The 16,080-nt window shown below is 26.9% G+C and overlaps 1 protein-coding gene across 1 annotated transcript; it reads right to left on the bottom strand.

Moving 5' to 3' along the window:
* Positions 1 to 5,252: 5,252 nt before the first annotated feature.
* Positions 5,253 to 9,178, bottom strand: LOC127284378 (uncharacterized). The gene is made up of 4 exons (XM_051309778.1): positions 9,122 to 9,178; positions 6,656 to 6,979; positions 5,647 to 5,851; positions 5,253 to 5,555 (listed from the first exon to the last, which is right to left on the bottom strand). The coding sequence occupies exons 1-4, from the start codon at positions 9,131 to 9,133 to the stop codon at positions 5,437 to 5,439; spliced, it is 660 nt and encodes a 219-aa protein (XP_051165735.1). The 5' UTR covers positions 9,134 to 9,178; the 3' UTR covers positions 5,253 to 5,436.
* Positions 9,179 to 16,080: the final 6,902 nt, after the last annotated feature.

The raw sequence follows: 16,080 nt of genomic DNA, 5'->3' as shown, positions 1-16,080 counted from the left end.
GTTTTGCCTCAATTTATTTTATTTCCGTTAAAATTCTCTCAAAAAATTAGTATAAAAATGATTTTGTCCAAACTTTTAATTAATCCTTTACATAGCTGAAAATTTCGTCTCGGTCTCCTGTTATAATTATAACTTGTACTTTTTCTTTCTGTTAAAATTTGTTTAGAATAAATAAAAATTAGATGTCGATATATAAAACTGATTGGAAATTTTCCGAGGATTTTGAATTTGGCCTCACTTCTTTCAATACAGATGTTTAATGCGCTCAAAATGGCGAAAACTGTCCTGAAACCTTGAAATAATCGAATTATCTCACTATTTTGCAAACATATGGTTAAAAATTCAAAATATCCAAATTTTATGTATGACCATATTAAAGTATAGGCTTTCAACTATTTTTCCTCAAAATTTGAGCCAAATCGAAATAGTTGTTTTTGAGTTATGAATTTTTGAAAAAAAAACAGTTTTTTGAATCTACTGCGCATGCGTTTAGAGATATCTTAAAAATTCCAAAGGCATTGGATTCTTTGGAAAATGTCCCATCGACTAGTACTTTTCGAATTTTTTTTTACCAAAATTTACATTTTGTCAAGCAGAAATGGATTTTTCAATCGTTATTTTGAAAAATGACACTTTTTTCTAAATTAACGATTGTGAGTGTGCTTTATGAGATAGGGACTTTATACTATGGCTTTTTGAGTATTTTGGGCGGTAGAATACGCTCAAAGTTTTTGAGCGAAATCGGTGACTTCTCACCGACAAAGTGGTGTGATTTACCCGTGGAATCCCCCTAAAGTAAACATTTAATAAATTTTGCTTCCTCGTGGAGGAAGCTATATCGTCTTTCAAATCAAAAAATTTTTTTCAATCTATGAAACAAATTTTTTTCTATCTATATACAAATGTGATATATGAGTCCTTGATGAAATGTCCGGATGTATGTGTGTGTGTATATAATGTGCGTGTGGATCCCGTTTTTTGTAAACACGATAACTTTAATAAATTTATATGGATTTGGATATATTATTTTTTTTAGTTTTTAATTTAATTAGTTCTTAATCAAAAATTTTTTTCAGTATGAAAATTTAAGTTGATATATAATTAAATCTTATTCCTTACGTCAAGACGAATCGATTGGTATATATAAAGTATAGATTTATTTTAAATTTAAAGAATTAATGAAAATTAAAATATCAAAAATTCACATTTTGGCTAAAAATTTTGTGTTTATTTAAATTCAAGTTAATATATTCGATAATTTTATTCCTTGCGTTAAATCAAATCGAATGGTTTATGTAAAGTTTATATATAAAGTTGATATTTTACTCAAAATTATTTAAAAAATTTTTAATTGTCAGTTTTTCAAAATATTTGAATTTTCCTTTTTTGTGATTTTATTTATTGCTTTCTCCACGAGAAAGCAAATTTTTTTGCTTCACAAAATCTGGAATCAAAATGTTTATGAAATGAATGAAAAATAAGCCACTACTTGTTTAGGAAATTTCGGTGCTGGGAAATTGTATTGATTTTTAACAAATGCGTACCATTTTTACAAAAATGGTTTTCTTTTATAGACTGTCAGAAAAAATTTTAAAAATGGATCTTATTTGTAATCTTCACAGTGGTCTAACCCCTTAAATAGCGTCATTTCTGACTAACAAAAGTATATGTTACATTATCCCACTAACGGGGCAAAACCAAAAATTGATTGTTTTGATCATAAACACTTTTCTCAAAAGCGCACACATGTGATATAAATTAAAATTTGGTCACATTCTTTACATTCATACTAATGAATATTCATATATTTATCATATTAATTAATTATCATCAATTATAGCGAATATTCAACATCAAAGTTAACTAAAGCACAGTTTTTATATGGTTTATATGATATGTAAAAATAAATCTGTTTCGTATGTTTCATTTAAGGTATTTCTTTCAACCTTTATAACTTAAAAAATCGTTTTAGTTGAAATATTTTTCAAATTTTTAGAAAATGTTCCTTTATGTAAGCTTTCTATCTGGTAAAAAATTTAGATTTACATACAGTCCTGAAATTAAGATATTTTGATTCAAATTTAAAAGAATATTTTAACTAATTTGATTTTTTAAGTATAGAGGTGTGAGAAATACCATAAATGTAAAAAAAATAATTTCTACCTCTACTTACCTCCAGAATAGAGTAAGATTTAGTTATTTAAAAAAAATTTTAGAACAGTCAAAGAATCTAGGCTCAAATTTACTAGTGTACGCGATTTAATTAGAGACGCAACATAAATAGGCATTGTTAATGATTATGTTCTATGCCGTTTAGTAAGAGCTCATTGTAAGCTAAAAAAAAATTTTGTGTTTTTAAAGTTGGTGATAATTGACACTCTGAGAGACTCCGTCATAATTATCCGCACTCATTCATTAAGTTATTGTAATATAGATAAATATACAGTTGAAGCTTTATATATTACATTGGATTATCATAAACGAATGAATGAATAAATGGGGATGTTTTTTTAAAACAGAGTGAGGGACATCCGTTAAAATCTGTTTTCTTTTATCTCATATAATTTTAAAGTTTTCTTGTCGAAAAGATGCATATGCACATTGGTTTACTTGGTGTAGAATTTCTAATCATCTAATAAAAGTAAATGAATAAGTACATTGCAAATCTGTGTTCGCCTTTTTGAGAAATAGTTAGGGGAGAGTGGGGAGTTGTGCAACGGGTTTTGTTTTTGCTCCAAAATTAATATTAAAACATTTTTTTGCACATCCGGTCATAAGGAACTTCTTGTACATTTATAAACACAACTTTTGGCATAAATAGTTTGTCCATTAATCCAATCAATGTTATAAATATTAACAATATTATTATTAGTCTGTTTTTCAATAATTTAATAACATTATTATTATTATGTAAGTTTATCAACAAAATATCAACAATAACTTTTAAATAATGAGAAATTTGCATAGAAAATGCAAATTAGGATGAAAAATTATTTAATATGACGTTTTACACATTTTTTCCCCATTGTGTTGCATAACTCCCCACTTTCCAAATTTTAGAAAAAAATACATTAACATTTGAAATAATTAAAAAAAAATTCTTTTATATGTCGAAAGGGTATTAACTGCAGATTATTTTCCATATACTCCCCTTTGTAGAAAACTTTAAACAATTCGTGAAAAAGACCTAAATACAAGAAGCAAAAAAAATATTTGGAACAAAGTTTTAACTCACACCCTGGAAAAATTCAAAAAATGCCTGCATATTTGAATAAATACTAGTAAAAAAGTTACATCTTAACGAGAAAAGAATTTGATGTTGGAACAGTTTTAACAATTATTATTTGATAAATATTAGCGTGTTCATTCACAACTCCCTACGTTGCACAACTCCCCATTCGCCCCTACAATTTATTTAAATAATTAATTTTTATTAGAGATGTATAAAAATTGACATGATAAGAAAAGTTCGATTCCAAAAATTTTTATTTGGCTAGTTCTCTTTGAAAAAAAAACCAAACCAAATCCAACAATTCGAAATTGAAATTTGGATGAATTTCAACTAACTAATATTAATTGGAGCTGATTTTAACTTTGATTGTAATTGATTTTTTAATTTGATTTGTTAGAATGTTTGAATAGAATTAATTTTAGGTTTGATAAAACAAAATAATGAACTGAAATTATACATTTTAATTCTTTTAACGAATAAAGTAGTCGAATTTTCAAATGATAAAAATTTGAATTAACCCACAGATGGTAATGTTCAAAAAGTAACGTTAACATTATTGTGTGTTAGAGTAATGCATTCCGCCTTATTTTTGTGATAACTCAGTTTCTGTAGCACCAATTTAAAAAGTTTTCTTTTCAAATAGAAGTATTTAACATTTCAGAAATGGAATGTATATATATATATGTTACGGTCAATGTCGATTTTTGGGCAAGGTCGACCTTGCCCACTCACTTTGGGCAAGGTCGACATTGCCCAGTCATTTTGGGCAAGATCGACAATGCCCGGTCATTTTGGGCAAGATCGACAATGCCCGGTCAATGTCTGAAAATATTCATGATATTCGGGTTTTCTGGGCAATGTCGACATTGCCCGGTCTATCTTGGGCAATGTCGAAAATGCAAAAAAATATATGTCTTCAAACTAATCTAACTCAGTCAATAATTAAGATAGAGACTTAAAACAAAATGCATTACAGAGATTATATGAAATTCCGAGTAATATGATATATGGATAAATATTTTCGGACCATTTGGACACTTTGTAACACTTGTTGAGAAAGGACGAATTTTTTGTAATTTTTTGCAGTTTCATTCATTTAATTAACCCTTTACATAATTTAAAAAAGTTGTAAGAAAATGCTAAACCTTGCATAAAATTCAATGTTGAATTCTCAGCAAAAGACTTAAAATATCTTAACACGTTCTTGAGATATAATCCAAAGTGCCTGACCATGTTTTGCCTAAAAATCACGTAAATACCTCAAAAACTACCGAATTTCATGGTTTTTAGGCAAAACATATTTGGAAACTTTGGATTATATCTCAAGAACGTGTTATGACATTTTAAGTTTCTTGTCCTTAAATTAAAACTGAGGATTCAACATTGAATTTTATGAAGGATTTAGAATTTTCCTACAATTTTTTTAAATTATGCAAAGGGTCAATTAAATAAATCAAATTTTAAAAAATTACAAAAAATTGGTCCTTACTCAACAAGTGTTACAAAGTGTTAAGAATGTGTGCAAAAAGTGAAAAATTTAAAATTAAGTGATAATATTTTATTATTAAACAACATTGCCCAAACATAAGTGAGCAATGTCGACATTGCCCGGGCATGGTCGACAATGCCCGGGCACTTGCATACTACTTTGAATATACTCGGGCAATGTCGACCTTGCCCAGTCATTTTGGGCAAGGTCGACCTTGCCCGAAAATCGACATTGACCGTAACATATATATAAAAGTGAAAAAAAAATTTTCTACGTTATTTTTAAAATAAAAAGTTAATTAAAAAATATAAATTTTTTTAATATTCATAAGAACTGGAGAAAAGGCATTATAAAATTTTTCTCACAGTTTCGGGATTTTCAAAAATTGAATTTTGAAGAAAAAATACGACAAATCAATCGTCTGAAAGAAAAATATAAAATTTTTGTGACGTTTTTAAAATTACTTTTTTACATTAAAAAATAGTGACAAAAATATTTATAAAATAAAATAATACATTATGAAATAATTTAAAAAGTATATTTTATTCAAAAGTATACAAAACGTAAAAGTCGCTGTGCTTACATGGTACTGACATATTTTCATCGAACAAATTGAACCAATTATTATTAAACAATATTTAACGATGTAAATAACAAAAATAAAAAAGAATGAAAATGGTAAAAGCAGGCTTAGCTTCCTTTGCCTTTAAACTTCCTAATCTCTTCGAAGATAACTAAGAGCGTTCACTATACGCTTCTTAAGTGCAGTAAACTGGAGTATTTCGGGAGTTATTTCATCAATTCTATGTAGCTCTTGAAGACTGGTAAGAATTTCTAAAAAGCAGAATCAAATTTATTGTAATTTGATTTTTGAGGGACACAGCTTTAAAAAATATATTGCTCATATTGCAGATTGCACACTTACTCTGAATATTCATGACATCTACATCAAGAATTTCAATAAAATCATCCTTAGAAACACCATTTGGAGCTCTAACTGCTGCTACGAAAGGAATTTGTTCCGGGAGCCAGTAACCACTCACAACATGATTAAGTCGCAATGAAAATTTCGTATCACTCTTTGCTTTTTGAAGAGCACTATTAGTGATTTCAACACCGGCATACATAACCTGCAATATAAATATTACATGTTAAAATAAATACACATCAAGGACAGAAATTAACAGTTAATATAAATCTTCTAATTCATTTTTAGATTCATATAATTACCCACGGATCTCTGGAAGCTATTTTTTTAATTACCAATTTTGCAATAACAAATTTACCAAGTTTTTATAGAGAAAAACGGTTTTACAGCTTGCAAGTGCTCCAAAAAATTTGAAAATAAAAAACAAATCCCTCCGAGGGATCCATCGAGAAACATTTCCTTTAACAAATGTATTTTGATTCTTTTGTTTTGTATGATTCTGTTGCAAGTTACAGAAAACATAGCAAAACACCTTTTGTTGGCACTTGAGGAGATTCACTCGCTCAATTTTCAATATCTTGCAATGAAAATTTATAGAAAAATATTGTTCACATACTGCACTGTTATATGAAAATTAATTAAATAAATTAAAACTGTATCGACAAAAAGGATTCTTCAAAATATGATTGTCTGATTTTTTTAACATATAAAAGAACATAAAATTAAATAAAATAAAATTACATCAGAATACAGCGTCAAATAAAGTCGTCAAATTTTTTCAAGAATCGTTTTTTTCGATTGGAATCTAATTTTTCTTTACAGTTTAGTTAAAATTAATCGAAATATGCGACAAATGATGATTTTTCACGTTTTTAAAAAAATTCTTAAAATTTGAAATTTTTCGTAAAATAGTTATTATTTTTAAATTCGTTTTTTTTCAATTAGAATTTGATTTTTCCTCATAGTATATAGCTAAACTTAATCGAAATATGCTTTAAATATTTACTCTACTATCTCTATTTCCTAAATAGTTTCTTAAAACATTTTCGTCAGGAAGTTGTTGCTGTCTGCCTGGTGCCATTCCTCTATCTCTTTCTCTCTCTTCTCTCATCATATTTCGGATGTCGTCTAAATTAAAATTATTTTGCGCAGCTGCATTTGGCTGCGGAGATACATTTGGAAACGAATCTATGACTCTCGTAAGAGTTATTATTTGGGCTGCTTGGGCAGCTACTTGTCTTTTTAATTCTTCGTTCTCTGTACGCAAACGATTACTTTCCTGCTCAGCTTCATCATTGGCAGAGGGTATCAAATTTGCAAATTGTATAGTCTGTAGAAAATAATAAAACCAATTTTTTAATATGAGAAACTAACTGAGTTTTTATAAGTAATTTCGTTAAAATTTGTTTTATAATAAAATATTTCTATTTTTAATCATATTAGTTATTTATATAGTTATAAATAATCTAATAAAAATAGAGAACGTTTCTTTCTTTTTTTTCTTAAACATTATTACTGTTGCTAAAATTTAAATTTATGTATTTCAATTTCAATTTTAAAAAATATATATTTTAAGGAAGAATGGGACAAACGCTCGGAACAAAAGTTAGTCCAAACCGACATTTTCGTGTTTTGGAATAAAAAACAATTTATATTAAAAACTTTTTTCAATGGAAGAAAAAAAAATTTAGTTTTCAATATTAAAAGTTGAATTTCAACAAAAATTACAATTCGCTGATGGTGGAAAATTTTTAGGCAACGTAATCTAAAAATGCTATAATACAGTTTTCTACTGTCAGCAAATTATAATTTTTGTTAAATTTAACTTTTAATGGCTTAAAATGTTGAAAACAAAGTTATCCATGCTTCCACTGAAAAAATTTTCATTACCCGTGTGGAAAAAGCCACGATCTTGCCCTCAAGAGTTCGGGGCCCCCGGCGGGGGCCCATGAGGGCTGATCCATATGGCGAATCCATGAGGGCCAACGTAGGGGCCCCGCATGGATCGCCCTCATGATCGATTAGCAAAATTTTCTAAGTCCAAAATTCAAATATTTTTTCATCAACAAAAAATGAATGTTTCCAATGATTCAGAACAACGAAAAACGCGTTTTTAATAAAAATATATTTACACTTTTTCGAAAATAACACTCACACTTATGGCAAAATAGATGAGGGCCATCGTAGGGGCCCCGCATGGATCGCCCTCATGATCGATTAGCAAAATTTTCTAAGTCCAAAATTCAAATATTTTTTCGTCAACAAAAAATGAATGTTTCCAATGATTCAAAACAACGAAAAACGCGTTTTTAATAAAAATATATTTACACTTTTTTTGAAAATTCACCTGAGATGATTCATGATAATAATCATAAAGCATATAATTAATTATATTTTATAAATTGCATTTGATTGGAAAATATAATTTAATATCTTAACTTTAACTAAATGATGTTAAGCACTTTTCTTTGTTAGGTATTTTTTAAGTTTAAATAGCATCAAGAAGTTAGCATTCGTTTTGAAGTAGCGTGCGTAGCGTAGTTGGTAAAGCGTTAGACTCATAGTCCGTAGGTCGTAGGTTCGATTCCCCCCATGCGTTAGATTTATTTATTTCTCAGGTTTGCGTTTAATCATTAATTCTATGTATGAATTAATTGAAAAATGAAAATATCCGTTAATAGTATGCATAAATTACATATTTTTAATTTATTAATTAATTAATTTATTATTACTTTTAATTATATCCGACAGTTAATTAATTAGAACGTTAATTAATAAATTCAATTTGAGTAAGAATTTAATTTAAAATTGAATAATTATTAAATAAATATGTTATTTATTCATAACTTAAGCTTATTTATTATTAATTAACTTTTATTATTAATATTATTGATTAAAAAACATTATGGCAAACTTGAGGGCAAGATGAGGGCAAACGTGAGGGCCCATAAGGGCGCCCTCATCGATGAGCATGTCGTTTCCATGAGGGGCCCCTATGAATCATCCATATGCGCCCCTCATGGCATGAGGGCGATCCATAAGGGCCCACATCACTTTTCCACATGGGTATATATAAATTATTTTTTTATTTAGAAACATGAAAGTATGTAGTTTTTACTAATTTTGGTTTTGACTGTCTATCCATTTTTCCTTAAATTAAAAAAAATTAATTATTCTTTTAATAGTTAGTTTTAAATGTATAAAATAGGTTCCTATTTTTATGTTTCTATCTCAATAGATTTTATTATTCGTAACACAAATTATTTCATTGCTTCTTTTACTTAAAATCCTTCAGCACAAATATGATAAAAACTATGAAAAAATAACGACGTTACTTTTTTACAGTAACGACGAAAAGTAACGGCGTTACTGTCGAAAAGGTAACGGTAACGAATTACTTTTCTGAAAAAAGTAACGGTAACGGTAATGTCATAATAATCTATCTAACAATTAATGTTACTTTTTAACTTACTTGCGTTGCCATTGGTCTTACAATAACTCTCTTGGCGGTCTTGTCTTTGACTTTAATGTCTGTATAAAAAAAGTAATTTTCAATCTAGAGGATTCCTCTAAAATAAATGCATATTTTCCTCTTCATTTTGGTATCAAAATTATTATTCTTCATTTAAGAGGATTTTCCTCTTAAATTAAATGTCGACATCCAAACCTCGTAAAATTGTTTTTAATGTCAAAGCCATCAATAAAATAATTATAATTTCAATCAAATAATAAAATCTTTGCAGAAAATACATTTTTAAATTAAAATTAAGTAAAATTATAATAGTTCATTTCAATATAATAATAAAAATTGTTTTTTAATATAACATTAACAATGTCATGTTTTTGGTTAATTATCAACATTTTATATTGATAATTAAAATACAAAAAATAAGTTTTCATTAATCAGTTGTAATGATCAACGAGATTTTCAGCGCAAAAATAATTTTAAAACATGATGATATGTTTAAAAGTTAACATTTTTTATAGGACAGAAAAAAATTTCATATATGAAATTATTTAACGTTTTAAAACTTTTTTAAAAAAGTAAATAAAAAGATTTAAAAAATTCGAAAGATTCAAAAATGGGGTTATAGTATTTCTATTTACCTGAGTAGTAAAATTTCACAAGAAATATCCAAATTTTTTTAAATCTAAAAATAGCGTTAAAAATTTTCATTTAATTTGAATTTAACTATATTTTCTGTATTTTTAATAAAGCAAATCCATTTTTTTGTCCTTTTTGTTGACATTTTACCAGAAATATTAAAACTGAAAGGTTAAAAAACAACTTCACAACTATTGGCGATTCAAACAGCTACACTAGCGCCACAGTTGAACTAATTTAGGCGTGACTCGCTCTAAAGCAGTCTCTGTTTTGACAGTTTATTTCAAATTATTTAATTATTCTGATATTTTTATTGCGTTTGTAAAATTATTTTTAAGCGTTAAATAAAAAAAAATAATTTAAAACACATGGAGTGCTACAGAGCGAGTCACGCCTAAATTAGTTCAACTGTGGCGCTAGTGTAGCTGCTTGAATCGCCAATCATACCCAGGGAAAGGGATCAAACGATTACATTATTTTTTTCCGTTTCCTTTTTTTAAATCTTCTAAATTTAAAACGGAAAATCTTAATTAAAGAGGAAAATACAAAAGGAATCCTTTTGTCATTCTTCCATTAAAATGAAGAATAAAAATATTCTACATTTCAATTGAATAATCTTGTTTTAAGAGGAAATATTTAGAGGATATTAGAAGAGGAATTTTCCTCTAAGTATAAGATTACTTTTTTTTGGGTGTACTTCTGTAATTGAAAAGTAATCAATAAAATAATGTTATTTAATAAAATAATTTTCAATTCTTAATAATCACTTGAACTAATTTATTTTTATGTATATTTAACTTTTTTAACAGAGCCGATGATTTAAACAATGATTTTAGTCAAAGAATAATTAAGTATAATAATAAAATTAAAATAATTAAATGAGGCATTTCATACGAGAATGACATATGATGTCTCAGATTTTCCTTAACTTTTGGGTTTTGAGAGACATTTTGATGTTAAATAAGTATGTAAAATTTGAATTAAATTTTTTTAATATTTTTAGAGATATTTGCATTAAAAAATTGTTGTAACATTTTTTTCTTTTTCTTATAACTTTTGTTCTTTTGATCCTACAAAAAAAAGTTCTGAATGTTTTTTACTCTAAAAATGTTAAAACTTATGAAAAAAATTATTGCAATAAAAAATTATTAAATTTCAATTAATTTATTTAAAAAATAAAATTTAATTTTACGTTTTAAACATGTTCTCCCTGTTTCTCAACCCTGAAAAAAATCAGGAATGAAGTTGATAATGTAATGAAGACTTTCTGAAATTTTTAGCTTGGCGTTATTTTTTGTTTGCCAGATAAAAATCTTTAAACATTGAAATGCATGCGTTAAACGCGCAAAATAATCATTGTACAGAGGCCCATTGAGAACTCTCACCGCATGTGATCCTCGCGCCTGCGCGCTAAATGATGGGCCTCTCTTACAACGATCGTTTTGAGCGCTTAACCCATGCATTTCAATGTTTAAAGATTTTTATCTCAAAAACAAAAAATAATGCCAAGCTAAAAATTTCAGGAAGTTTTTATTACACTATCAACTTCATTCATGTTTTTTTCAGGGTTGAGAAACAGGGAGAACATGTTTAAAACGTAAAATTAAATTTTATTTTTTAAATAAATTAATTGAAATTTAATAATTTTTTATTGCAATAATTTTTTTCATAAGTTTTAACATTTTTAGATTCAGAACTTTTTTTTGTAGGATCAAAAGAACAAAAGTTATAAGACAAAGAAAAAAATGTTACAACAATTTTTTAGTGCAAATATCTCTAAAAATATTAAAAAAATTTAATTCAAATTTTACATACTTATTTAACACCAAAATGTCTCTCAAAATCCAAAAGTTAAGGAAAATTTGAGACATCATATGTCGTTCTCGTATGAAATGCCTCAAATATTAACTGTTCCGATTTATATCATTATAATGATATAGGGTAAATGCACTAGTAGTCGGACACTGCTTCTAAGGTCGGACAATTGACTGTTTTGTTAAATAAACAGTAACGCATGCAATAATTACATTATAGAATATACTGGATGAAACTGTAGACTCTACACTTTCATTTAGTATATTTTTTAATGTAATTATGTTGCAATGCGTTACTGTTTATTTAATAAAATAGTCAAGTGTCCAACCTTAGAAACAGCTGTGTCCGACTATTCTTACATTTACCCAAATCAAAAAAGTTTACTTTACAAATACAATTAAACATTTTTTAAGTAATAGTTTTTTGTGATCAATTGTTGACAGTTAACATTATAATAAAAAAATAATAAAAAAGGAACGGTAATAAAATATGTTTGAAATTTCCCCGCATTTTTGGGATCAAAATTACCACAACCGGTCAATATTTAAACAAAATAAAATAAAAAATGCTTATAATTTTTAAGTAAAAAAAAATTGAATCCATTAAATAGAGGCTTATTATATTGTGGTTTTCTGAAATCCATGTAGTCTGTTAATTTTCACTTGAATTTTCACGAGGATTCAGTAATTTGTAATTATAATATAATTATAACAATTTATGTGAATGCTCAAGACTAAACGATAAATTGTTTACAGTTTTGTTCATAACAGAAAGTGGACAGTGGATTTTCTATTGCAAAATATTAGTTTTAATTACTGCTTTAGACAATATTTCTTTATTTCTATTTTCTCTGTTGAGGTGTCAAAATGACCTAACTTACCCAAAATTCACTGGATATTTTTAATTTAAATTAATTACTCTTTAAGTTAATTTAATCATATTGAGCTATAAATTAGATTTTCTTTAATTAAAAAATTCTTTGGTATGTCATTTTACACACATAATTTAAGGCAGTCTCCAAACACAGAATGTCCATCTGGAGACTAACGTTTTTTTTTCCTTTTTTTACTGCTTTCTGAAAGACATAATTGAAAAGCGAATGTTTCCTATATTTATTCTTAGGTAATTTTATTAGCACTTTAAAAACTTACATTAAAAGCTTTCGCTGCCTTTAGTCTCTCATCAATAAGGACAGTATTTTGTGACGTTGAAGCTGTCTCAAATGTGCGGTGAAAATGTGATTTTAATGCGAAATTATGAATTGAAAAAGAAAAAAGTGCGAAGCAATGCTTTGTTTAAAAAAATTTTTTAAGTGATAAAATAGAACTGTTACAATCAATTAAATTAATAATTAGTAGATTCTAAACCGTCATAGAGACAAAATAATTTATCAATTACTTTTTCATTAGGAAAAATTCAACATGATCATAAACTGAAGTATAATTATTAGCGCATGTGGCATTTTACTTGACATTTTCATTTAACAATTCTATTTGGATTGGAACAATTTTTTTCAAATTTTTTTTATAAAAAATAAATAAATAAGTGGTTTTTATTTTGTTATTTGATGAAAATTATGTAAGTTATGATTTTAAAAACTTAAAAGTCTCTAAATGCAGATGACTTTTGAAAGGTGTTTTTCTCTGTTATATACCAAAAAATAAAAAAAATTTAATACATTATGAAAATTATTTGTTTTTTCTTGATTATTTCAAATATATAATATAAAATAACTTTAATTGAATTAAAGCATTTAAAAAATTGAAATTACGGCTAAAAAGTAAATTATTTATTTATTAGCTGCTGGATCAAAGAAGGGCACATAAATTTGTCTCTCTGGCAAACGTTGGCTCTTGGCCACATGAAATTCAACTTTTGATTTTAAATATTTCTTATATATATACTTATAGGAAATTTGATTCCGCATCATTTTTCATGTTGAAAGAACATTTCACGATAAATGTCATATACGGAAAAATCATATTTTTAAAACATCACCTTAATACAAAAATTTCTTGTCGCCTATATGTTTAATGCAAGATTTTAGTTTCTATTTTTAGAGTATTATTTAACAAATCGGAAAGAATCCACTTTATTTTATTTATTTTTATTTATTTTAAAAAATAATGTTATTTTTACATTGAATAAAACTAGGGTCATTTGAGGTATTTGTAAACAAGGGGTAAATGTAAACAGTAGATATTGCAGTTTAATTTACAGATTTAAAATTAAGTTCGACCCCAATATTTTAACCACAGAACACCTGCAAGAGGTTCTGAGTATTGCCAATTTTTTATTTCGACAATTGATTGATACTCCAATTTCTCGCTTAATGCATCAAAAATTAAAAATCAAACTTTTACTCTTTCAGTATTTTCTCTCGCATTTCGATAAAATAAACTAAAGATTCAAACAAAAATTTATAATTACTCCTTATTAATGGTATAACAAAAATTGACTTTGATTTTCGACCTCTGTCAATTCAGTTAATAAATAATTAACATAATTTACATTTACCCCGAGAATTTTATAATATATCGAGGCAAAAGTTGTTTCTTTTTCATCTAGGAGACTTTTTTAAAATTTTTCTTGTCGGACCAAATAAATAAAATGACGAATCATATGAATTTTTATCAAAGTTTCTCAAAACGCTTAATTTGTGTTCTAATTAATTAAATGAGATTATTAAATTATTATTTATCCACTATGGATTTTTTTCAAGTTTTTCCATCCCCCAATACAGAAGTAAAGTTAAGATAACTTTTTTCTTAAACATTTCGGAGAACTAAAGGTGTTTACATTTACCCCGAGATTTTGCATTTTTTACAAAATCTCCGGCTAAATGTAAAGAGCAGTTGTTAGCGATTCAAGGTTATCTGTATTTTTTAATACCCCATAAAATTGTTCTATTGACCTAAAAAACGTGGTTTAATTAATTTCTAATCGGGTTCATTATATTTTTCGTGAAATCTACTCGTGAAAATATACGTATAGTATGTCTACCAATTTTCAGATCATTAGGTTAATAACTGCAAAAATTAAGGGGGGAGGAACACGCGTTTTTCGCAAACATGAGTTTTTCCAAAAGAAAATCATTTAAATCAATCCCAATTGGGTCCGCTTTATTTTTCCAATAATCTACTCATGTAAATACGTATGTATACCAAATTTAAGCTCACTAGAATAAAAAGGTTAAATTAGGGAGGGTACGAAAATGCCAATAGTAGTTCCATAAGGGTTTTTTCACGGTTCTCTGAGTGAACGAAACCCCAAACAGAAATAAAAATGTCACATTTTCATATTTCTAAAAGTAACTATAGAAATTATAACTTACCTCAATTTGTTTGCCTTGCATCTGAGCATTATTAATGTTGACTTGCAATTCGTCTGATGTGGGTGTGTATCTTATTCGAGGTTTTAAAATTCTTTTCCCTCGTCCCATATCGTTTTGGTTTTGCTCCTCCAACTATATGTACAAGTGATATAATGTCTTTATAAATTTATGAAGGAAACAAGGAAATTGCTTCTTGATGAGAAAAGTACATTTTTTGATAAAAAAATTCATGTCATGAATATTTTGCTTCTTCGTAGAGATTTTTCTAATATCAGTTTATGAAAGTATTTTATACGAAATCATCGAGAAGTTGCATTTTTCAAGATCGCGGTAGAGAATCGAAGCCAATTGAAAAAAAACCGCGGATCTATTTTCTCAAAATATTGCCATTTTTCGACGGATATCTCGAAAGATTCTTCACCGATTTTGTTCAAACCTTTTTTGCCGAGTCAAAAATTTGAAAAAAAATATTTGTTTTTTGTTTGAAATTTTTTGTGTAATTTAAAAATTATCATAATCCTTTTACAAAATAATTAAGTTAGCGTCTATTGACATAGTTATAAAATTTTTTTCAAAATAAGAAGGAAATATTAACTTTTTTTCAAATATTAAAAATTATGAATCTTTAAAAAATTCAATTTAAAAAATGTTCATTTTATTTAATAAGACTTTTCAAACGATAATTTAAATTTTTTATTATTTCTATATTAAAAAAAAAATTTAATATGAGGTTATAATATCAATCTCTAGGAGGAAGCAAAGTGTGTTCATGAAATGATCACAAAAAATAAATGTGGATGTCCGCAAAAAGAGGGATCACTTTGTCACTATTGGACATCTACAGAGGCAAATACCTAACTAAATTTGGAAAACTTTCAGTGATCCTGGACCTCTCTTATTGAAACATCTATAAAGTTACAAGGATTCAAAGTTAAAAGTGCCAAAACAATAGTTTCGAGAAAAACGAGTTCAAAGTTAGAGTTTACCATTAGCTCCCATGCTAATAAAAAATTAAAAATAAAATTTTTACGTGTTTATAATTACGAAAAAATTATGAGAAACGTATGAATCTTCGCGGGACAATATATATACTATATAGATCGTTTTCCATCAATAAAAAAATAAAAAATTTGGAACATTTTTAGAAAACATCGGTTATCTTCTAAAATAAAACCAA

Source organism: Leptopilina boulardi, unplaced genomic scaffold (genome assembly GCF_019393585.1).
Source record: "Leptopilina boulardi isolate dan_hultmark-lab unplaced genomic scaffold, ZJU_Lbou_2.1 LbouV2_324, whole genome shotgun sequence".
Lineage (NCBI taxonomy): Eukaryota > Metazoa > Arthropoda > Insecta > Hymenoptera > Figitidae > Leptopilina > Leptopilina boulardi.
Note: the sequence above shows the minus strand (reverse complement) of the source record. Positions and strands in the feature narration are given on the sequence as shown.

Excerpts from the sequence above, each read along its gene's own strand:
- LOC127284378 (XM_051309778.1), bottom strand. Across the intron at positions 5,852-6,655 it reads TAGGAAATAGAGATAGTAGA|GTTATGTATGCCGGTGTTGA; the intron begins GTAAATATTTAA and ends TTTATATTGCAG. Across the intron at positions 5,556-5,646 it reads AGATGTCATGAATATTCAGA|AAATTCTTACCAGTCTTCAA; the intron begins GTAAGTGTGCAA and ends TCTGCTTTTTAG.